This window comes from Podarcis cretensis, assembly GCF_951804945.1.
Source record: "Podarcis cretensis genome assembly, chromosome: 1".
Lineage (NCBI taxonomy): Eukaryota > Metazoa > Chordata > Lepidosauria > Squamata > Lacertidae > Podarcis > Podarcis cretensis.
The window spans coordinates 105136208-105162047 of record NC_137170.1 but is presented as its reverse complement, the minus strand read 5'-3'; the positions used below and the strand labels follow the sequence as shown (position 1 = coordinate 105162047).

At 40.1% G+C, this 25840-nt stretch overlaps 1 protein-coding gene across 2 annotated transcripts in view; it reads right to left on the bottom strand.

Annotated features, from left to right (window-relative positions):
- KIF5C (kinesin family member 5C) overlaps positions 1–25840 on the bottom strand; it is a 76976-nt gene that overhangs the window by 34698 nt on the left and 16438 nt on the right. For both annotated transcript variants that reach the window (XM_079993328.1, XM_079993327.1), the window contains exons 2-7: positions 23776–23866; positions 17351–17424; positions 9463–9567; positions 5353–5401; positions 3038–3093; positions 952–1039 (exon numbers count right to left, since the gene is read on the bottom strand). In XM_079993328.1, the coding sequence (XP_079849454.1) occupies positions 952–1039; positions 3038–3093; positions 5353–5401; positions 9463–9567; positions 17351–17424; positions 23776–23866 (463 nt within the window). The remainder of the gene's footprint in view (positions 1–951; positions 1040–3037; positions 3094–5352; positions 5402–9462; positions 9568–17350; positions 17425–23775; positions 23867–25840) is intronic.

Below are 25840 nucleotides of genomic sequence, written 5' to 3'. Positions count from 1 at the left end.
TACCACTGTATGTCCATGAGACATCTAAAGCAGATCACAGCTTATTCACCCTTTTTGGAGGACAAACTAAAAACAATTTAGACCATGGGTGACAAGATATCAAAATAGATTGCAACCAGAAAGAAAAACATAATGCAAATCAAAGAAAGTAACAAGTGGAGGCTTAAAGTCCTGAAAGCCAACTTTAGAAAAAATAATAACGTGGAAACCTTGTGAAATTAAGTCTTCGCTGTTCTACTGATAGTGAACCACAAATGGTTCTACAAACACTTATGTATCAAAAAACCCCATTCTACACTAATTAAGGCACAAAGCTGTGCAGTCATCAGAATGATGAGGCTCTATCTCCCATTACACTGAGCACATTTAAAGAAAAAAAACCCCCACAAAGTTTAATGGTGGCTAAATTTCACTCATTGTACTAGAGGCTTTATGACTATGCTAGGCAACATAATTGTTGCTCTTTGCATTAAATCTGAGCAACATTGTTTGCCTTATAATTCACAAAAACAGCTGCCACATATTTGTAAACACTTGAGTTTGGCTACATTTTACACAAGTTATAAATACTCATGGTTGCTAAATAACACAAAAAGTTACAGGATTTTTAATTTTTTTAAAAAACACTATAATTTATCAACAACAAGGTAGGAATTCATTCGGTATATTTTAAATTTAAAGACCTAAAATATTATCTCTCATGAAAATGTTAATCATAATTTTCAAAATGCCTTTCAAGTTGCAAAAATAGTAATATATTTTACCATTATGCATTAGGAACTCCAGCATAAGAAAGCTGAGTAAAATCAAAGAGACTAATCACATATTAATTGTACCTTTTTTTGCATTATAGCAGGCAGTGATGCAACAACATTGCCTGGAACTTTAGCATGGTGTTGGTTGCAGTTAGTTAAAACCTAATTACAGGGTTAGCAATACATAAATGCTTACTTGTAACAGCTACATGGCGGTTTGTTTTCCCCTCATCAATTACATCCATAACTTCTTCAGGACTAGAGACAAACCTTTCTGTGCAGCCCTAGAAATTCAAATTCAGCACTTGTCAGATAAAGAGAATTCGGGAGAGGTAAGGAACTTGTACCAATAGTCAATATACTTGGCCCAAATCAAGGCCAAAATTCTGTCCTCAAATTTATGTTGGACACAACCATAGAAAACATACCAGATAACAACAGAAGAGCAGTTTCTACAGTGCAATTTAATACGCAGTTCCAGAAGGCTAACAGACCGAGTTCTGAATAATAAAGATTGAAAAAGACCTTTACTTCCCTGACACCTGGAACATGAACCTAAAAACACCATTCCCTTCTATGAATATTGAGAATAAAATACTTCCTTCTAGTGTCTTCCATATTTATTAAATATTAATATTAAATGCAATGTTTCATTTCAATAGGATGACTAACAAAACGAAACCATTTAAAAAGGAGGAAAATGAAGCAAAAATTGCAAAAGTCCATTAATATTTCAGAAAAGCATTGCTTGAATTTTTACGGTTAGAATTCTCGGTTGATGAGAAATTATTCCCTTCCATTCTCTAGTGTAAGAGAGGCTTACTGAAGTACTGTTAAAGATAACATTCAAAGCAGCACAAGGGGAAAAAAAATGTTTCTAAGTAATTGAATCTGAATACCCACTGTACCACAAAAAAACAGCAAATTATTTTGTGACAATTGCTTGGGGGATGTGTGTGTGTTTGTATGTGTATGAGAAAAATTGTCAAAATTTACCTACACAAGGTCTTTTCTCAGGAAATAAAAAAAATCCACTGGGAACATAAATGATTGCAGTCTTTTTTATTTTACCATATTTTGAAGGGTTCATTTAGGTGGCTGGTATTTGAATGAGTCATATTCTGAATAGACCAATAGACTAATTAAGTAAGTCATGACTTAGCTGGATACCACCTAGAATTTCTTACCCATTGATTTTCTTTTTGGTAATATGTATGTTTTGTTGGCTCCAGTAGTTAAATAATGGTATGACTGCTTTTATGACCTCGATTCTATACATGGGGTTGTGCCCCAAGTTGCTGCTCCACTCACATAGCAGACTTTCACTTGCATGACAGAACTCATCTCCTAAGCTCACCCCATGCACCCTCAGAATCTGCTCCAAAGGGTTGGGGAATTCTCTGGAGCAGATCTGGCAAGAGAGGGGTGCAAGAAGAGGAGAGGAAGCTGCTTGCACTGTATTGGAATCATCTACAGGTGAAACTCGGAAAATTAGAATATCGTGGAAAAGTTCATTTATTTCAGTAATTCAACTTAAAAGGTGAAACTAATATATGAGATAGACTCATGACATGCAAAGCGAGATATGTCAAGCCTTTATTTGTTATAATTGTGATGGTCATGGCGTACAGCTGATGAAAACCCCAAATTAGCAATCTCAGAAAATTAGAATACGAAATGAAATCAGCAAAACAAAGACTGCATATAGAGCAATATTGGACCTCTGAGAAGTAGAAGCATGCATATGTACTCAGTACTTGGTTTGGTTTGGGCCTCTTTTTCATCAATTGTTGCCTCAATGCGGTGTGGCATGGATGCTATCAGCCTGTGGCACTGCTGAGGTGTTATGGAAGACCAGGAAGCTTCAATAGCAGCCTTCAGTTTTTCTGCATTGCTCGGTCTCACGTCTCTCATCTTTCTCTTGGCAATGACCCATAGATTCTCTATGGGGTTCAGGTCAGGCAAGTTTGCCGGCCAATCAAGCACAGTAATCCCATGGGCATTGAACCAGGTTACTGAAATAAATGAACTTTTCCACAATATTCTAATTTTCAATATTCTAATATTTCCACAATATTCTAAGTTTCACCTGTATGTATTCTGTAATTTTTTTATTTAGTGCTATCCACAGTTTTTGTCAAGCTATCTTGATGGTGTCTGAAAAAAGGTGGCATGCAAATTTTAAAAATAAAGCACATTCATGTGATCACACAAACCATTTTCAATCATTAGACCAGAACAATTTCTAAAGGTTTTTCTGTATCTAAAGGAATGTTTTCTACCTTGACATATGGAACTCTGTTCTTGTCTTCATGAACTGCAAGGTTTGTCTTTGAAACTAAAAGGAGGAAAAGTCATCAAGAATCACTGATGAAGAAAGTGCACAAATTTGATGAGTCACAAGAATAATCTGAATAACACAAGCAGATCCATCCATGGAGGAAGCAGCAATTTAATCTACACAAGAGTTAGCCACATGATGTACTTCGAGTATACAATGCCATTGCTTAGTTCTACAGTAAATGACAAGACATGAGACTCAACTAAACTCCCCCAAAAAGCAATGCTGACACACATACTTTACTCTGACTTGCTCATGAAAAACATACATTACAAAAAAGTTGGGAGCTTTGATGTATGTCTGCAGTGCAATTTCTCCCAGATGGTTTAACCAAGATAAAAACTACTTGGTCAATGCACAAAATTGTCTTAAAAATTAGAAGTGACCAGATTCAGGACCAAAGTGATAAGGGTGCCACTTCAGCCCAGTTCACAGGTCACATTTTCATTCCAGCAAACTACGTTCCCATCATCATATGCTTTGTAGAAGACTTCTCGTTTGTTCTATGGCCTTTTAAATGTGTTTGGGGAGGGGGGGGGTGCTGGTTTGTTTTTGTTTTATTATGCATTTTGTGTTTTCATTCTGTATTCTTATGTTGGGGACCACCCACCCTGTAATCTTTGGATGAAGGGTGGTATACAAATTTTAATTAATAAATAAATTCTTAAACCAAAGCTCACCATGACTCTGAAACCAGGCAACAGTATATAGTCATGGTTTGCAATCCTGGTTTGTAGAAAATGGTCAACTTGTATGTTCCCAGTTCAGGTGTTTCCATTGTGTTTATTATTATTAAAATATTATTATTATTATTATTATTATTATTATTATTATTTTGTATTGCATTGTATTGTACTGTAGGTTTTCAGTTTTGTTTGTTACATATACATACTGTATTTGTTATTTTGTAAATTGCTTGGAGAATGTGAAATAAATAAAAGTGTCATGTGGCAAGTGTCATTGCTGTTTGCTCCCAGTCCAACACACTATAATTTTTTGGACCACATGCACTAGGCCTTACTGTACAAAGTACTTCAAACCAAAATATTAAGGATGCTTCAACTGTTTCAGCTCTTTTATTTGTCAAAGCTCTCTGGCTTGTTAAATATACACAAGTATAACATGATTCTCAATTCATAAGATACCTTTTTTAAAAACAAAAACAAAATATTAAGAGCATTCCCAGCAAAAAAAAAAAACATTTTTAAGTGTGAAAAGAGTGGGAGATTATTGCTTCAACTACTATTAAGACCAGGAAAAGGGAACCCAACAACCCTTGAAAGCCCAGGAAGTCTGGTGGGAAGGGGACATGGATGCAAACATGACACTCTGCTCTCCGGTCTGAAATTGTAAGACAGTTTCCCAGCTGTTATATGTTATCTGCCCCCGTTCTCTTCCTGTAAGTAGTGCTTTGTTTACAGAAGTCTAAATATTGGGCAATTGACTACAGTCTCTGGGCATTTCAAAAACAGGATATGGACAACCCAACCAGCCTTTGCTTCTGCATGTACTTCTGGAGGTACTTCTATAGTACAGTTTATCTTTTAATCAGGGATGCCTTAATGAACTACATAAAAATGGCTAGCCTGCGCCCCTCCAGATGTTGCCCAACTGCAAGTCCTATCATTTCTGACCACTGCACCATGTTGGCTTAAGCTGGTCCAACATTGCATCTGAAGAACTACAACTCCTATCAGTTCCAACCAGAATGTCCAATGGCCAGGGCTAATATGGTGTACTGGTTAAGAGTGGTGGACTCGTAATCTGGTGAACCGGGTTCAGTTCCCTGCTCCTCCACATGCAGCTGCTGGGTGACCTTGGGCTAGTCACACTTCTCTGAAGTCTCTCAGCCTCACTCACCTCACAGAGTGTTTGTTGTGGGGAAGGAAGGGAAAGGAGATTGTTAGCCGCTTTGAGACTCCTTAGGATAGTGATAAAGCAGGATATCAAATCCAAACTCTTCTTCTCTTATAGAACTTGTAGCCAGCAACCTTTGGAGCACCAAAGGTTTAGTTCCACACCCTCCACTTTAAATGGGTGATATAGTCTATTAACCCAAATTTTATGAGAAAAAAGTCTTATCAGGCCTTAATGTCTGCACTGTATGAATATTACTCCAGGAAATGCACACATCCAAATGTCCAGGGTTCAGTCCTTGACCTGAAAACCATTTTATTTTTAAAGATAAAATATACTCATGGTAATTACAACTACAGTAAAAGAGAGAGAGAGAGAGAGAGATGCTGCTTTACTTACCATCCAGCAAATCCCTTATTTTGTCCAAGTAAATCTCAAAGTAGGAAACCTAAAGAAATGAAACACACTAATTTAACAAGTTTTCAAAAACCTCTATCAATTTGGGTTCTTGCAAAAAGGTCAAATCTGTTGCAAACAACCATTTCATGCTGTCTATGCATACTACTTTTGTTGTGTATTCTCTGCCAGGGTTGGATTTACTTATTACATTTTTATTTGTATTGTGTAAAGGCTGAAACAAGAGTCAAAGAATATTTGCACAATCCACAGGCTAGCTAAACGGGGTGTGTTTGTGTAAATAGATTACTTGAAGAACTACTGAAACCATTTCTAATTATTTGGGGTGGGGCAAGGAATTAAGAAAGTAAAATCCAAGCATACTGAGAGGATATATCAAAGAATAACAGACTCAGGAGATAAATAAATCCCAGTAATTTCAATGGAAATGAAAGGTATTTAGGATCACTAACGGTAGGGCGAAAGCACAGGTTAATTAAAACAGACTCCATGAGTGGCACATTATTAGAACAGAGTGTTTATACCTTAAAAGTGGACTGATGGGGTTAAAAAAAAAAATCTTCGTAGGGCTGAAAATTCACTTGATATGGTTCTGAAAGAATTTCCTTCAGGCAATGCACAAAAAGGTGGCTTCCATACTAGCACACTTATGGTGTATAGTCCAGAAGAGCTATTGAGCTTACTTGTAAAAATTCATCACGCAGCACTCTAATTTCACTGTCACAAAACTTGTAAACTAATATAGTCATTCCACTGCATGCCACAACACATTATCTCTAACTGGATCTTCTTATATGTCTCCTCATACATATTTCTTTCCCTTCTCATCTTTTTCTAATATGACAAAAACAATGGATAGCTGTTTTCTTGTGAGCAAATGGCACTGATTGAGATGAATGCACGATGCCTAAAGTTTAGACTCCTATGTTTTTGTTTCTGTCCATGAATGAGAAGCGTCCAAGACTGTACTGCAGTCTAGTTACGTTTTGTCTTACTTTCGCAGCTTGCTAAGGAACAAATATGTACAACTTCCCATTTGTTTCCCAAGCAACAATAACATGAATCAGTCACTTATGCTTATTAAACTAAATACAAATATGCTCGATCTTAATGTTTGACTGGGTATTAAGTTACAGTCCATCTGAGAGCTTTTGTTTGCTTGTTTCCATCATTAAATATTAAATATTTGATGCTGGACTCTCAGAACATGAGCTACTCAGGCAGAACACTTTTGCTATTGATGTAATGATGGCTTTAATTGACTAGTTCTCACTGCTCACTGAAGCCAGACTACAAAGTAGCCTTATTGCCTTAAAAGAAAAAAAACCATGCTTACCAATACTGACAAGCACCATAGTGACTAACTTCTAAGATAACCCAGTTTTAATTGAGAAGAGGGGCTGAGGACTGGGTACATCTGAAGTGCTGACAATTTTTTTAATCACCCCTGGGGCAGCATGACAATTTTGCTTGCACTTCATTCATTTCTTCTTCTTTTTTCTGCCACCAGGAGTATACCAGGAGTACAAAGGTGATAAATTACTGAAATCAAAGGTTCTCTCTCTCTCTCTCTCTCTCTCACACACACACACACACACACATCACTATCAATATGAAAGCTAAGCATTTCTATATGAAGATGCTCCACTATCCTTTTGAATTTTACAACTGTATTATAGATTTACATTGATTCAGATGTTTGTTGATATAAAACATAGCTTATTTCCCCTTCTTGGCAGCCCTGATAGCTTGACGTAGAGGGAACTCACTCTGCAGAATCTGAAATCAACAGGGATTTTTATTCGAGTAATTACAGAAGGAAGGGTACCACCTGACCTAAATCATCGTCACATAACTCTGAATAACACTCATGCCAGAGCTACAAATCAAACTTTTCCCTTCAAAAAAGATCACTATCCTTACAAAAATAATAATAAGTAAAATAAGATACCTTTACTTTGCTTATTTCTGAGAGGGTACTCAGGACATATTTCCACAAGGAAACAGTAGGAGAAAAGACACCCAAATATGGGGCATACTGAATGGTAGAGCTAAGCCTATAATCGTCATTCTATTTACCTCCAATGTTCAACATGCGCTGAATTAAATTCCCCCCCCCCTCTGTTGTGTATGTGGAGTGCATTTCGCCCATGTCTTAGTTAAAAATAAGCATGTCTCTGCAAGACTCAACATTTTAATAGAAACATTCTAATGCTTGAGCAAGCTTTGACAGTAGCAATATTTTATCAGAAAGCCATGTAGCTGTTTGATGGAATTCCCCTCTCCATGTCCAGAATGCCTGCCATTTCCAAATGGCACCTCTCTTGCGTAATCCGCTTGCACAATTTGTTCAATGCCATTCAAATACATTTGCTGTCACAGCAGTACAAAACAGTAGTTGAGTAGGCTAATTTTAAGTATTCATCTTCTCCTTTTTTTGTGCACTCACGAAGAGAAGGAAAACTATTTCCTTACATGTCTAACGTTAGACAATGACTGAAGAGATCTTATATTCAAATTTTGCAGGGGGTTTTTAAATTCCAAAAGAGATCTAAACTCTAGTCAATCACCTCAATCCAAGAAGGACTATCCACATAAACAAGTAAAGCTCTGTGTCATTATAGAGAGAGAAGAATATGACCAATGTGGTGATTTAAAACGACAACACAACACTATATGCAGCACCTGGGGAGTGATGGTGCCAACTGTTGAGTGGTAGGTGCATGCAAGATCTTTGCAAGCAACAGTGATGTGCATCACCTGTGTCTGCAAGAATCTATAGCTTGGAACAGATGGAGTCTGGTATGCTAGCAAGCTGGATGTTGTTAGCATTAATCAGGGTTTGCAAACCAACTTCCAGCCCTGGTTGAAAAGCGAACTTTGCTTAGCATTAACTATACTAAACATGAACATAATGTTGCAGTTAATGAGGAAAGGGTGAGGGCAGGGAGCACACACCAAATCTCCTAACCATATCCTTAAAAGAAGGTTGACACTGCCAGCTTTGTCAAATGGAATGGGAGAGGGAAAAGACGCCCCTGGATATGTGAGTTTAATCAACACGCAAATTGTGTGCACCAAGATTGATGTATCAGGCAAATCACCCATTGGGGGTGTGATCATTAAATCAAGGTACCCAGTCCCCACCACCACCACCACCCCGCAAAAGCAAAGCTTGACAGCACCTACATTGGGTGCAAATATATAGATCTTTTCAAATGCAGCACCATACACAGTCACTACGGCATGCAAGGATCTGTGAATCATTTCTAATCTGTCAGTCAGTAACAAGGACACTTAATTTTCCAGCAAAGCAACAAAAATAGTGGGAGCTTCTTAAGAAATTCTAGTCTACAAGTAGCATTTTTAATCCCTTTAAATGCTTACAACTATATAATATTTCAGTTGGGTACCACATCTGATTAACTCAAAACTTTGCCAATCGAAGAAAAAGCTATCAGCCTGGTACACAACTAATCCTGCCATAAGTGCAATATTTGGCTGAATAGCTCACTCCAGGATTATCCAGGAGCCACTTAAAGCTTTTAAATACAGCCGGTGTTAAGATGTGCTAAGCTCTTAAGTCTTGATCATATCATTAAGAGTGACATATAACAACTTTCTTTCCACAGCAAAATGCAGACTGAATCCAGCACAAAATAGGATTGTGTCTGGTCACTGTGCCTCAAAGGGATGTGTTTTATAGGATTTTACAACCTTTTTTTTTCTTTTTTCAAACCATGCAACCCTATATGTACTTTTAGCTCACTACTTAGTTCACATTTCTCCAAATCACATTTGATTCAGTTATTTGCTCCCACTCTCAATTCACAAGAAAAAAATAAATGCAGGCACATAAGAGCTCGTAAAGACCTGTATGTAGAAATAGAAGTTATTTCAAATAAAAAAAGAAAGGATAATTTTATCTGAGATACTGAAATCTTGACAAGTAACATTTGTGAAAGTGAAATATTGCAGACCCAAATTTATTCTGAGGTTTTCATTTAAGGGAAAAGTGCAACCTTTGAGGTTTGGCACCTCGCTCAGCTTCTTTTTATCTGACCATTGCATAACATGTCATTTTGCATTTACCTTTATGTGAAATTCTAGGTTTTCATCCATGGAATAGATGTGATCGAAGATGTCATGTGCAATTCTTGGAATTATTCCCATTAGCTGTGGGTCATGTAGCTTCCCCTGAAGACACAAAAGGTAAGAAGTAAATTGCAGAAGACTGTTCACCATGTGCATACATGTGGCAAATCTTCACAAAATGCACGTTCACGTAACAAACATAAGCTGACTGCTTTCCAGTAATTTTCTAGATACGTACACAATTGCAAGTATTAATAATTCATATAGTGCTCCTTTTCAATTTGTCAGGTTCACAAACTTTACTATGTTTTTCTCTCCGCAACAGTCCTGCAAGATGGGATACCAATGTGGCAAATGCTGTAAATAAGTAATAGTATATTTTTTTAATTGCCTATTTTGCACACTATGGTTATAGCCCCACCATATGTCTTATTCCCCATAGTTGATGGTAGAGGGTGGGACATGGACTCAGATCTGACTCCAACTCTCAGCTTACTTCTGCCTCCACAAGGTACTGTTTGTCAATAGTGCAGCAGGGTAGTTAAGAGACTGAGATATAAATCGGGCAGATCACCTTTGCCATGAACTTACTAGGTGGCCTTAGCCAAGCCACAACCTTTCTGTCTCAGGGACACACCCCTGGAATATACAGTGGTAGGCAAGTGCAGGACAGTCCACGTGAAATGCTTTCAACACTCAAAAGCAATATACAAATGCTTGTATTTGTTATGTATTATTACTACAACCATGATTTATCATACTGTTAATTATTATTAGCTTCCCCCCGCTTTATCCTTCTATCCCTAGAACTTGCCCAAACCACAACCATTTTTAGAGAAGTTGCTGAATGTACATCTCTTTACCCAGTTCCCTGCTGACCCCTTTTCTCGTCCTCACCTCTTCTTCTACTGTGCAGGCCTGCAGAAAAGACTATTTCTACTTATATCCTTGCAAAGTGCTTAGCAAGCAGGGCTGTAAGCACTTGTCATCATGTGACTATGCAGCATAGCCCCAACTCTACACCTCAACATCCTCTGTAATGCTGTACTAAATTAGGTACGTAAGAAGCCGCCTTTTGCCAAATCAGGCTGTATGTTCATCTAGCTCGGTATTATCTCCTTGACTGGCAATGGCTCTCTAGAGTCTCATGAAGTGGACTTCCACATCACCTCCTACCTGATCATTTTTACTTTTCTATTTTTTTGAACGGGAGATGCCTGAGACTTGACTCTGGGATGGTCACCTTCCACGTTCAAAGCATACACTTTACCACTAAGGTATGATCATTCCTCAATTTATTTGTCCTTCTTGGAACTCTCTATAGAAAGAAATGGCTCTTTAAGGCCATTTAACATCAAAACAAATCTCTTTTGGGGAATGCAGAGCAAATGTCTCCAGAACAGTTTCTAATACTTGGAAGGCAGTTTCCAGCTTATCCACCAGCGACTGAGCTACCACATAGATGGAAATTATTGCAAGATGGAAGAGGGGGAGATGAGCCTGTAATAAGTCTGCAGATTGTTCTGCTGGGCCTAATGCCAACAAATGCTGCTTTGCCAGCACTGCTGGTAGCTTGCACAGTCAGCTTCCTTTGCTTTATTCAGGAGCTCTGAAGATGAAAGAGAAGAACATTTTTCCTGACTGCATGTCATTTTTCACTTTTCCTCTGGAAACAAAAATTAGTCAGCGCCACAATAATGAACCAGCATCCCCCTTCACTTTTCTTTTTGTTAGGTGCAACATAATGCAAGTGGACTTGCGGTCCATCTGTTTAATTATGAATATGAAACAATCAACTTGCCCTTTCAATCAGCACCTTGTGACTGAGGTCACCCTGCCTGAAATGTAAAGCTTTCACTCTGAAAACATTACCCAGGGATGTTGATGTGAAGGGTTGCAATGGTTCTGAAGAACAGCAAAGGGTTTCATAACAAAGGCCTTGCGGTGCATGTGCTCTTAAAGAAGGCAAGGTTTTATGAACCTCAGGACACTCCTGAAAGGATCATAGAACCATAGAATTATAGAGCTGGAAGGGACCCCATGGTTTATGTGGTCCAACCCCCTGCAATGTAGGAATCTTAGCTAAAGCATCCATGACCATCCAACCTCCGCTTAAAAAGCTCCACAGAAGAGGAGTCCACAACCTCCCGAAGGAGACCAATTCACAGTTTCACAGCACATATGAACTGAAAAGCCAGAATACATGAAGCCTGCTTCCGCATTGCCAGGGATGTATGAGTCTATTGTGTGTACTCCTGCACACACGTGTGAACAAAGGCAAGTCAGACCAAAACATACCACACAAGCATGCTTTGCATAAACAGAATGCGAGAGGAGGGGAGCAAACCAGACTTCTCTTGTTTCATGCATGCATCAGGAATCTATCAGCTGAAACAATTTTGATCCTGCTTATAATAAGTAAGGGCTAAGCATGAAATTGAATACTTTCAGTCAAGGATGTGACATGTGAAGCAGGAGAGCATAGTAGTCCTGTTTCTGCTATTGACAATGTGGATATCAAGAGGGCAAGCAGGGAGTCAATCCAAGACGCTGCCTTAGGTAGGGAAAGGAGAAGAGCGTGACTGGATTCTTAGGCCTTCTGCCATTATTTTCTGACTATACAGCACCATACTGGTGAGGATCAAAAGTACTGGGAAAGTAGAATTAAGAGGAAAATGAGGGAGGATACCACTTCTCTATCCACTGGAAGCCCAGCATTCAATCTAGAATGGCCTGCTGCTACATCTGGATTTTTGCAAAGCTGGGAAACCTTTCGCCCATCCCTCATCCCTCATAATTATTCCATGATGGATGGGGCTGTTGGAAGTTGCAATCCAAAGGCTCCCCAGGCCTATATTACAGTGAAGGGCCCTTTAATCTTGTTTTTTTTTTTTAATGAAGGGTGGTCTATAAATAATTTTAATCAATGTAAATAATATAATATGTTTACAGCCCATCTATTTTTTGCCTCGCTGTGCCACTTCACAAACAAGGAAACTGGCAAATCCAGTCAGTTTTCATCACAATTCTCAGCTGCATCTCCCTTTGGGCATAATGTGCTGTACTACACCACACCACAACAGAACTGGTGGAATGGCAGCCAGTTTAAACATTTAAGCCAGTCAGAAGGAAATTAAAAATGAAAAGCCAGCAGACTATATATAGCTGCCTGACTCAAGGGTTCTCTTCAAAGTTTTCCATCCTCCAATTACCAGTGCTATTCAGGAGGCAGAAATGAGAAAGAAAGCTGTGAGAAGGATGATATTCAGAAAGCATCCCTAACAAAGAACCATTTGGCTATACTTGGATCACATATTATGCCACAATAATGGCAAAAATTAATTGATCTTTACAAATATCTGACAGATGACTGGCTACTGACTATATACATTCAGGAATACTTTGAAGGTCCAAGATTTAGAAGATGACGTATCCTGTATATGTACTTCACTGAAACATGTTTCATTGACATTCATATATATAATGCAATAAAATTATGTATTCTTCTTTAACCAAATCCTGAACTTCTGCAGAGCACATTCTGTCTACAGTCCTGCTCCCAACTTCAGCACCTGAATACTTAGAATATATTGAGTGGGTGAAGAATTGTGCCCACTAAAACTTCCCAACTTCATACATTCAAGCAGGAGATGAGAAAGATGCATCAAGAGGAACACTGTGATTAAATGGACAAGTCTATCTCATCCTTCTCAATCCTGTATTTTGGACTGTACCTCCCATCATCCCCAGTGAGTATGGCCAATGGTAAAAAATAATAGTTGTAGTCAAAAATATCTGGAGGCCACTAAATTGTGGAAGGGTTGTCTATACATGTACAACTTGCAATCCCCAATGGCCATGAGAAATGGGATGTGGGGACAAAAGGAAGCAGTTTACTGCGGATTATGAAAAGAGTGGCAAACTGTAAAAAGGTTATTGTCTTTTAGCATTCAAAGTATTTTCAAACCTGGAAAATCTGAAGCATTTAAGATGTTTACTTCCAGGAATTAATGACCCCTCCTCTCTTCATCAACTCCCCTCCCCCAATAAAGATGTATTCTTAATAGTATTATAAAAGGTAAAGGTAAAGGTACCCCTGCCCGTACGGGCCAGTCTTGACAGACTCTGGGGTTGTGCGCCCATCTCACTTAAGAGGCCAGGGGCCAGCGCTGTCCGGAGACACTTCCGGGTCACGTGGCCAGCGTGACATCGCTGCTCTGGCGAGCCAGAGCCGCACACGGAAACGCCGTTTACCTTCCCGCCAGAGCGGTCCCTATTTATCTACTTGCACCCGGGGGTGCTTTCGAACTGCTAGGTTGGCAGGCGCTGGGACCGAACGACGGGAGCACACCCCGCCGCAGGGATTCGAACCGCCGACCTTTCGATCGGTAAGCCCTAGGCGCTGAGGCTTTTACCCACAGCGCCACCTGCGTCCCCTAATAGTATTATAAGAGGGCTTAAAAGGAGGATTAAAATAAAACTTAGTAAAGGCCTGGAGCTGCATTTAAAGCATCATAAAAAGCATGATTTAACAATGGATAGCAAACATTCCCGTCTTTTCCTACAATAATCTGAGCCTGTGACTCTGAATGCAAATTGGCTTTCAAATATATTTTTTCCATCCACCAGCTCAAGCACCACAGACATTTTGATTTAATTAAATTCTAAGCTGGTGGATTACTCTGTCATTCCACCATCTGCACACAACAAGTGAGTGATTCCCCTTGCCTGCTCCACCCCACGAACCTGTTCTCTAAAAAGGTGGCAAAGACTTAGCTAAAGCAGAGGTGGCATTTTATTCCATCATTAAACTTAAAAGGGGGAGGAGGTGGGAGCGGCGGAGGGAACTGGTTATATTATAAGAAGCAAAAAGCGAATTCTCACTTCCCTTCTTATGACAGACTACACAGTCATTTGGATTCTCACCACATCCAACCTCCAGTGGCTCAAGGCATTCCACACAATTATTACTATTTCATCTAAAAATTAAAACACCAAATACACACAGTCAGCCATATCACATCTAAAAAGAGGAGCCTTGAAGCACTTGCAGAAAGTGTTCCATTTCTGCTGAAATGGAAGTCCTATAGGAAAGAATTCCATATTGGCAGAGCAGCGACCAAGATGGCCTCTCTACACATCCATAGACCAAGATGTTCTTGGCGAATCAGACAATGTGATAACCTCAAATTAAGTGGCATTTTAGGTAAGTAAACACACATTAATATTCAAACTTGTAAAAATACCATGTGTGCCTGTGGCCTCCACCTTACATGCTACAACATGTAAGGATGGCAATCACAGGTTTTGGAAGGTATTAATTTAACACTGACCTACAAGAGATTTACACAGAGCAGGGAACCAGCAATTTGATGAGAGCTTCCTGCTGTGTGTCTGCATCTTTCAAACCACATGAATGTTTCACATAATGTGTGTCCTTTAACCACCTAGGAATGGAGAGCATGTGGCCCTTAGCCTTATTTAATGCAGCTGGGGAGAGGGAGGCTCCTTGGGGTGGGGGGGACACCAATGGAACAATGGAAGGAAGCAGGAAAATGTTTTTTTGGAACACTACACTACTTTAGTTCATAAGAAATGGTCATCATGTCCTTGGCTAACAAGAATCAGCAGCAGCAGCAGCTCGGAGCTTTCTATAGGACTCCTGAGGGTTATAAACCACCTAGAAAATCAGCACAGCAGGAAGCCAGTCAGTGGTTTTGACATATGTGCATTTGGAAGGAAAATAGGCAACTGTGTGACAGATAAGGCTGCTTCTAGACCAGGCAAATGTGCCACCACGACCACATTCAAGTATGTTAAATAATGCACATTTAATGCACACTAAAAGCTGAACTGTGCATTATTAAATACTGGTAGAGTTATTTTGCAGTCTACTGCTAGCATGTCCTCCCTGCAGCATGTTATTCTCTTCTTTAGTTTGAGCTGCACATTCATTTACAAAGAGAGCAGGGGAGCTTATTTGCCACTGCCAGGGGCTCACATCCATGGTGACTAGAATGGAGGATAAGCTTGCAGTACCTCTACTACAAGTGCAACAAAATATTCGTTTTGTTAAAGCCAATAGGCAAACTAAAGACACAAAATGTGTGGCATCAGGCTGATTGCAATGCTCCATCTCAGAAGTGTTGTGGACTGGAGAGGAGTTCAGGCACTGGGTTTGGGGGGCAGCAGATGGGTTGTAGAGAAGGAGGGGAAGCATTCAGTTGGAAGCCTGCAGTTTTCTGGGTACAAGTCAGAAAAATATGTGTGTAATTGCTGCCTAAGCTTCTGCCAGTTGTTTGTTCCCCACCCTTCCCAGGGAGGGTTATAACAATAAAAACAACATTATTTTTTGGGGGGAAAACAACCCACAACCATAAAACAAGGGGGGGGGTCCCAAATACATACACCTCAGGTGTCAAAAGCTGGGATAAAGAGGCTCATCCTCATCATTCTCTAAAAGCTGTACACTGAAGGGGCCAGATGCACCTTGGTGGCAAGGAAGTTTCATAGCTTAGGGACCACAACACAGAATGCCTCTTCCTGGGCTATCACCCCACAAGCCTCTGGGGAACTACCAAAAAGGCCTTCTCTGTCAATCTCCGCACCTGATACGGTCTGTCTGTATGGAAGGAAGCAGTCTTTCAGGTATCTGGGACCTGAGTCATTCAAGGCTTTAAACATGAATACAAGCACCTTGAATTGGGCCCAGAAATGAACTGGCAACCAGTGTAAATTGTATTTAGCTACCAATGGTATGGCTCAGTATAAGGAAGTTTCCTATGCTCCTGTATGTCCCTAGAGGTTGCTACACACTACACCTCTCCTATAAAGGCACAAAAAACTCTGTTCTACAGAGGCAATCTAAGAAATTGGCTGCCAGTAGAAACTATTGTTAGCTAACAAGCCCAGTTACAGCTTGCAGATCCTTGGCTATTATCAATTTTCTAACTGAGGAAACCCTAATAAGAATAGAAGGAAACCCAGAATACAGTTACAAAACTCTGATTATGTTATCAGATTTGACTGAAGAATGTGCTATTGTGTAGGAGAAGAGTAAAGTTACCTTCTGATAAGCCAACCTTGCAATGCCCTTGCCATGCATGATCAAATTCTACCCAGTATATATGTAGCATGGCCAAAGGACCTCAGCTGGAGAAGAAGCCCCATTTACTTAGTGTAGGATGCTTTTAACCTACAGAACACTTTCCTATTCTGTGTGGGCTTAAGACAGAGAAAGAGATTCTAGCTTTCTAGATGCAACTGGTTGACTAAAAGCAGAGAGTCAAATATATGCTAAGAAACAACCACACATATTTATGTCCAGACTAGAACATTTGAGTTGGGTAAATTTCAAAATGGAAGTGTGCATACATACACATGCACATGCAATATATTATATTATACATACAACACAGTTGTTTGCTTGTGTGTGTTTTTTTTTAAAAAAAACCTTACCATGAAAGTTTACCCTTCTAAAAATGCAGTTTAATTTTAGTGGGGTCTACCGGTTGTATCCTTCAAATTGTGGAAAGCTTAAACTCTAGCAAAGTGTTACACGCACAAAAGGTGGGAGGGAGAGGTTTTTGCAAAATGCCCCTTTTCCCCTGCAGCCCTCTGCAGTACCACCTGCATGTTCCTGGGAGTTCACCAGCTCTCTGAAGCAGATTAGAGGGAGGTGTTATAGAGTAACAGAGAGAAAATCCACAGACACCACTTCTCCCCTTCCATTCATGGGAGCCTCTGCAGGATCAAAGACGGACATAATTTGACACAACCCACTCTTTCTCTATTAGTAGCAAAATCCACTTCAGCGATTTCAAGCTGTTGTTCTTGTCTAATAAGCATATTGTCAATAAATCTATATTTGAAAAATCACTCTTACCTCCATGGTATGCGTTTTTCCTGAAGATGTTTGACCATAAGCAAAAATTGTACCATTGTATCCCTCAAGAACATCTGAAAGGAGAAAGAATGAATTTGGTTTTTTATATAGGATACTATAATTCATCAAGGAAGATGCCATTAGCCAACATTTAGTCAGAAGGTGGGGGGGAGGTAGGGGGGGAGGAACTAGGAAATTAGAAGGAGGTATCTGGCAGGAAAATGTACAGATGTACTGTGCAGTTAGGGTAACATAAAGAAACCAGATTTCTTCCCAGCTAGATCAAATTTAGAAAATAGCATCTGTTGTGACTTCCTACTGCTTCCCCAAATAAATATCATTTGGATACTGGTTACTGTCCAGTTTACTAATTGAGGAAGATAAGGAAAGAAGATAATTATATGAATCATGAGCTATGCCGGTTCCAAAGTAAAAGGAACAATGGCCGTTTTAAGATTTGCCTACTGCTTCTTCTCAATATAGGATTGTTTTATATTCATTTTTTCTTGTTATTTAATGGGAAAGGTGTAAGAAAGTTGATTCCTATGCCTACTCTCTTGAAAAGATATGGAGCCTAGAATGCTTCCCAGTGTAAATTTGGCACAATGAGTTCCTCCTTCCCACATTATGGGGGACATCCAGTGGTCCCTTCCTCTCTCTCCAACCTGCACCCCAATAAAATCTGCTCTGGAGGATTGAGGGAATTCACTGGAGCATATGGGGAAGCTGTAGGGGAAAGAAGAGGAAGGAGAAGCCCTGTTACATGAGTGGAAGTAACCTAGTGAAGACTGAGGACAGAATATTATATCCTAGAGCTCATATGGCAAAAGAAATTAGACTGGAACAGAAAGTTACTTTCAGCGCATACTTATTTTAGGAAGGAAATGACTCTCAAGAGCAGAAGGAATAAAAGTTATAATAAAATTCTTGAAAGTTACTTTGGCTTGTAAAATATAAGCAGTTGGATTCACCTAACGAGTTATCTCAGTGCAAGCCCTGCACAAGGGCTTCTGCTTGCACATCAGGGCTTTCCCTCCCGCTTTCCCCGCAGTGCTCCCCAAAATTGGCTCACGGAGTCAGGAGAACACCCAGAGCAGCATGCAGGGGGAGGAGGGGACAGAATCATTCCATAAAGAAAGCTGTAATGCTTGCACTGCCATGATGTCTACCACAGCACCACACTGAATACCACCCAAAAATTCACCAAACAAGGAAGTTAGGAATACAGGGAAAAAATGTAATTAACAGCCAGTAAGACCACATTGTTCCCACACAACATGTTGTGAGGTTGACACACACTCTTCTTCACCTGGCACAACTTCTGCTGTAAAGAGTCTGCCCTGTAGCACAAATAGCTTCAAGGATTTGTGACAAGAGAAACCATGTCCTACCCACCCCAAAATCCCTACAACTGTTGCAGAAATTCCAGGTACCTACTCTCAGTTCCACAAAGGGAGCTGTCCATACAAGAAACAGAATGACTGGACTTGCATGCATTTTGGAATGGCCAGGTGGAGAAGAGAGAAGGGCTCCTGAACCTTTTAATAGTTGAGCAGACTGCTGGGTCAGGACAAAGGCTCATCTAGTCCAACATCCTGTTCAACAGTGGCCAACCAGATGGGCAAGACCTGAGCAGAAGAACATACTCCTGCATCTGTGTTTCTCAGCAACTGGTGTTCAGAGGCATACTGGCTAAAAGTAGCAGTGTGTTGCCATACAAACTATGTCTGATAAAATTCCCTCTTCTGCACAACTATTAAAAGTGCAGGAACCATGCCCTCCTTTTTTCATCGGGCTACTATCGCATGGCTTTTGGCTCACTAGGGTTTGTTGAATTGGGCTACCTAAGCTGCTGGTATAGTCAAACGACAGTCAGTAGGGTAGTGAGAATAAATAAATACCCCTCTTAAAGAAGATGGTGTTACAACAACTTTTACTGATGGAGGTTGGGGTGGATTATAAAAGCCTCAGGTTGGAAGTAAAACTGGGTTACCCCAAAACACATTTCAGAGGATTTCCTGGGTATGCAGAAGTATATAAATTTGAAAGAGAAAACAGGAAAGGTATTTTTTATGTGAGCTTCAAACCTACAGAATGCTAAAGGCAGAGAGAGAAAATACTAGAATAACTAATCATTGTTTGGAGAAGAACCTTATATGTATCTGAAAAGTGTGGGGAGACGCTGCTGTCTAATCACAGTGACTGTGGAATTATTAATTCTTCTACAGTTTTCTATAAGCAGTTACCATCCCAGGGGAAGAAATCATACAAATCCAGTGACTCTTTCCTTCTTAACCCCATTTCAAAGCTTCAGTTTTCTCTTTAGCTTACTAGGAACCTTATTTCCTGGCTTTGAGCGAGGGAAATCACCATGCTACTATGCAAAAACACTGAAGAGCAACAAAGAAATACTGGCCCAGATAAACAATGAATACTAGGACATAGAAAATTTTCCCTGTCCTTCTGCATCACAAACATAAAAACAGAACTACATTACTGATAATAATAAACCTTGTTCCTTTCCTACTGCAAGACTGACAGCACTGATCTCACAAAATGGAAAAAAACTGAACTAAAGGTTTAGCCTTTAAACACAATAATTTATGTTTCTGGCCAGCCTCTTGCTCTTAGCAAAGGGGTCCCTAAACAGCTGGAGGAATTACAAGCTTGTGGAATTGCAAAGTCTCATTCTGAATGCCTTCCTAAAAGCAACATCATATTGATTTTCAGTTCAATGAAACAAGACTTGCATATTATTGAGACAGCAGCTTTCCTCGGTAGAGCAATCAGTTGTGGTTTCAAATAGATAATTATGAACAAGATTTTTAGCCATCCACACACTGTATTTCACTCAAAAGAAACCACTTAGGCTGAAAATTAACATTTAATTAAGCTCTGTTTGGGTTTTTTTAAAAAAAACAAAAGCTTAGGGCAAATAAACAAGGTAAATGAAAGGCACTTTTTTAGAAATAAAAAAAAACATATTTAGAGCACGCTAATTTTAAAACACTTAGATCCAATAGATAGTCAATATTTTTACTTACTAAAAATAATTACTAAAATCTGGATCTTGCAATATCTTCCTAGACATTTACAAAGATATTAAGAATCAGTTTTTCCAAAAATTAGACAATGTCCTGACTTGTATGTTTTAATGCAGATTTGCTAATCTACTAGGTCAATATGCTTTGAGGTAATCAGTAAAATTGTTGCTCTTTTCTGAAATGAAACTTAAGATGTTTGTGCAGAATTTGGAATGGCTGATTGTTAGGTTTACAATCAAAGCTGACAGTTCCGGAAGAAACCATCAAAAACCTCCTGAGTTCTATCACACCCACGGAGCTGTCCAGAGGAATAGTGCTGATGGCTGTGTACAAAAAAGGCACTGTCGAAACCTGCATCAAGATCCTGGAGTGTTGTCTTCTTCCAAACTGAAGAATTTCTTTATATATAGACCAGGGCTACCTAAACTGTGGTCCATAAGCTTCATTCAGGTGGTCTATGACATGTCTGCGGATATGTAGCTGAAGGCCAGACACAGCACATCCATCACAATAAATATTCATATTGATTTGTAATTGCATTTTCATTGCTTCTTATATTTCTTATATTGTATTTATTGTATTACAATTTGGAATTTTAATTGTCAAACCATAAACTATCACATATAAGAAATACAAAAGATAATAAAAATACAATTAAACATCATACAGCATTTAGCACAGTGTATGACAATTAATACAACATTCAGAAAAACCATAAAGCCCAGACTCTCAGCAGTTTTCAAATGGTCTGCTGCAAAGAAAGTTTGGAAATCCCTGATACAGGGCAGATTCTTATGCCATGTTTCCTTTTAATGCTAATCATAACACAGGAATGCAGAATTCACACAGGAGAAACAAAATCAAGGACAGACTCCACATGTTCCTGCTCTTTTCTGTTCATGCATTTCTACACTGATAAAATAGCAACCATATGGCTCCTGTAACACAGGTTCATTTCAAAATTACACACATACACCCCTCTACATTTTACAAAATAGATATATCTGCAATTTATTATTCAATGGTCATGCAATAATATAACCCAAATGAGTCGGTCAATAGTTTATTCATTGTGGACTGAGGATGTCTCAGTAAGCAATTATTTTAACAAAATCATTAAAATATCATTTTGCCTTTATCCAAGGCTCCAGATGTCCCTTGTGAACAGCCACAGTAAAAAAGATAAATGCCCACCAGTTTGCGTATATTGGCCATTTCTTATTCCTACGCATTACAGTAACATCTTCTAGTAACCATGGTGCTTAATTCCTCTCAGTCAGCAGGATTCAGCTGATAGAACAGTCATTTTCCTGCACAGAGAATGGACTGAAGGCTTTCTATTCTCCTAACAACAAATAGCTAGAGCAGGACATGAGAGAAAGCAGGGGGAACAATTTACAGGAAATTGTGGTTGAAGCTTGGGGGAGAAATATCAGTGTTAACATATTGCAATGAAGCAAGCTTTAAGATATACTAAGATCTCCCCCCATCCCCCTTTGGAATAACTCTGAGTATTAGGAGGAGTTAGAGAAAGATTATATGTGATATTTAATACAGCCATCGCTTTGCCTTTCAACTATGAATCCCCAGATTCAAAACTGCATGTCAACATAACACTATTGATATCCATACCAACTGACAAAATGATTACGGAATAAAGTGGCAAGCTCCACAATTAACATATCTTTTAAAAATAGCATTTCCAGCTCCAAGTCACTAAATGGGAACAATCCCTAAGGACCAGGTTGCCACTGAGAATAAATGAGGACATGATTAATATATTCATTGGGAGGGATAGGTATAACCCTATCAGTTAGTCTAATAAGGTTAATAGCACTCTGGAAAAACCAGCAGATGGATAAAGGCACTGCAGACACCAATCTGCATCCAAAATAAAGGCCAAACCTGAGCCAGATTAACAAGGTCAAAGGTGGGGAATGCTGGATGAATAGTTAAAACTATAGGCCCAGAGAACTGCGGGCCACCCAATCAATGCTTTAGGTTTACAAATGCCTCATCTTAGACAACAATGTCATTATTTGTCACACTTCACAGTCACAGCAGTTACAGAAATAGATGTCAATGCTATGGAGATTTTAGGATCATGCCTCTGCCAAAAAAAGAGCGTTTTCAAGAATGATTCCAGAAACTTGGTAAGTTCATAGTTCTGATTTCAGAGAGGCTCATCAAGTACAGCTACATCTTTAAAAGTTAAAGCTGAAAGGAATTTCAGAAGCTGTCTTACACCAAGTCAGATTGTTCATCCACCTAGTCAAGTCCAGTCTGACTGGCCATAGCATGGGGAGGGTCCCAAGTAGAGAGCTTTTCCACTCACCTTTTACCTGCTCCTTTTAACTAGAGGTTCAAGGGATTGGACCTAGGAGTTTCTGCATACAAAGCAGGTACTTTACTAATGAGCTATGCTATTCAGAAGTAGGGCTATGCAAGATGCATGTATTTCTCCACCTGAGATCCTTGAGCTCCCAGTTTAATTCAGAGGTTTTCACATCTCACCTGTACAGTGGTGCCTCGCAAGACGAAATTAATTCGTTCCACAAGTTTTTTCTTCTTGCGAGTTTTTCGTCTTGCGAAGCACGGTTTCCCATAGGAATGCATTGAAAATCAATCAATGCATTCCTATGGTCCTATGGAAACCGCCTTCAGACCAGGTCCGGGGACAGTCTGTCCCCCAACCTCTTCTGAAGGCTGGGGGGGGGACAAGGGCTTTTCTTCCCACCGCCAGCCTTCAGAAGGCTGTTCTGAAGGCTGGCGGTGGGAAGAAAAGCCCTTCTCCCCACCTCCTGCCCCGCAAGCTCCGGGGACAGGAGGGCTTTGCTGCCGACCCCCAGAATTTTAAAAGCCACCGGGACAGCGGAGGTCTTCTGAAGGCCGGCGGTGGGCGAAAGTCTTTGCTCCCCCCCGCCTGCCTTCAAAAGCCGTCCGGGATAGCGGAGAAACGCGCTGCGCTTCTCCGCTATCCCGGGAAGGCAGGCGGCGGGGAGCAAAGCCTTTTGCCCCCCGCCGGCCTTCAGAAGAGGTCCAGGACCTCTTCTGAAGGCCGGAGGGAGGCGAAAGGCTTTGCTCCCCACCGCCAGCATTTAAAAGAGGTCCCCGGAGATTTCCCTATGGGCTTTCTTCTTGCGAAGCAAGCCCATAGGGAAATTCGTCTTGCAGAACGACTCAAAAACGGAAAACTCTTTCGTCTTGCGAGTTTTTCGTTTTGCGAGGCGTTCGTCTTGCGAGGCACCACTGTAGCTCCATACATATCAACAGAAACAAAGAAAAATTACCCCGTTCCACCTTTGTTTACTACCCACTCTCTATTTCAGTTTGCCATAAGCCCTTTCAGGCATGACTGGAAATTATTTGAGAATCTCTTACCTTTAACAATCTGCTTGGCACAAGCATTATAGACTTGTTCTTGGGATGTATTCGAAGGGAACACTCTATCGAAGACATAGGGTTTCCCCTGCTGAAATAAAAACAAAAGGTATTTTTATGAAAGACCACAAATGACAAAAGGGTTGTTATAAAAGCCTACAGAGAACCATATAAAACAGCACACCTGCTCAGTTTGGATTGTTGATTACTACAAAAGATGTTCCTATGGATATAATGGCATATCTGGCATTTGTGAGACAGCCTATTCAGAGCACTTAGCAAACAGCAACTAGAATTCTAATTTCCCAGAAGCTTATCAGATTCATCATCGTACGAAGGAAACAGAATAGGCTCAAACTAACATTGCAGTTGGAAAGGCCTGACCTCCTTCTTTAGCAATTAAAAATATAAAATGAATAATCTGAACAGAAACTTGCATTTGTAATATCAAAACATTACAATCTCTCTCATATAATATCTTATTCCCACTGAATCCTACATTAACAGCACATTAAGGTACAGATATACCTTGTTTCAATTAAGGAAAGTGAAATGTTTAAAGGGACATGGGTCTATAGCTGATATTACCAAGGAATGGGAAACTCATCATAACACCTTCCTCCTTCCAATTGTGTGAAGTGGGTGGCAGAAACATCAGTGTTATATAATTAGGATAGAAAATAATATAATATATTGCACTCGCATACAAAAGCCTCATTTTTTTATAAGAAGCAGGAGGAAGATTTTGACATGGTCACAGTCTTTCAAGTGTCATGCAAAAGTGATTTCAAATGCAATACAAATAATCAAGTAAAAAAAAGGTAAAGGTAAAGGACTCTTGGACGGTTAAGTCCAGTCAAAGGCGACTATGGGGTGTGGCGCTCATCTCGCTTTCAGTCCGAGGGAGCCAGTATTTGTCCACAGACAGTTTTCCAGGTCATGTGGCCAGCAGGACTAAACCGCTTCTGGCGCAATGGAACATCGTGACGGAAACCAGAGCTGCAGCGGTACCTATTTATCTACTATGCACTGGCATGCTTCCGAACTGCTAGATTGGCAGAAGGTGGGACAGAGCAACGGGAGCTCACCCCGTCATGTGGATTCGAACTGCCAACCTTTCGGTCAGCAAGCCCAAAAGGCTCAGTGGTTTAGACCACAGCACCACCAGCGTCCCTCTAAAGAATTAAGTATTGGGTAGATGGTACTTGAGGATTAAGAACCTAAGAAAAGCCCTGCTGGATCAGGCCAAGGGATGATCTAGTCCATCCTTTTCGCACAGTGGCCAGCCAGACGCCCATGCAAAGTCCACAAGCAGGACACTGAATGGCATCCTGCTATAGTGCTTCATGGATGCCAGTAAATACATAAAAAGAGGTATGGGCAAAAGGTGATGAGAATGCATTCTAGAATATCCAAGCACACATACACAATTATTTCCTAGATCAGCCAAAAGGGGGAGAACACATTATCCAGCTCAGCCAAGAGGCATAACTGGAAGCCCCTATTCCCAGGGCTCCTCTTCCAGCCATCCTTGGTACAGTTGTCAATCTGAAGGGCTCACAGAGGAGCAGAGCACATATTATATCCATTACACTCATGCTGAAACAGCCTCCTCTTTAGATTCTATTGCATAGAACTCACAATGCAATGAGGTCATCACATTGCAAGTTTTCCTTTTGATACCTATAAATGCCAGGAACACAGATACTCGCCTAACAGCACAATCCACATTGCAAGTACAATTGCAAGCACACGCACTGAACCCTATCCATGGAGCCTACCCCCCAAAGAAAGAGACAAGAGACCAAAGTATGGGTTCAAATTGGCCACAACTTTATTTAACTTCAGAATGTGGGAAACTTGGCATAGGCCTTGGCATGTAACCCTCTTAGCCTGTCCAGGTCTGAGGATGTGCAGGGCAATGAGGTGCAGTGGGAGGGGACTGTAAAGCACAAACTTACACAGCGTGCCCTCCCACCTTACCTCCGCCAGGAGTTTGACCTACATGCTGCCGCTCTAGAGCCAGGGACTTCCGCAATCAACCCTTTAAGGGGCCCTGCAAACG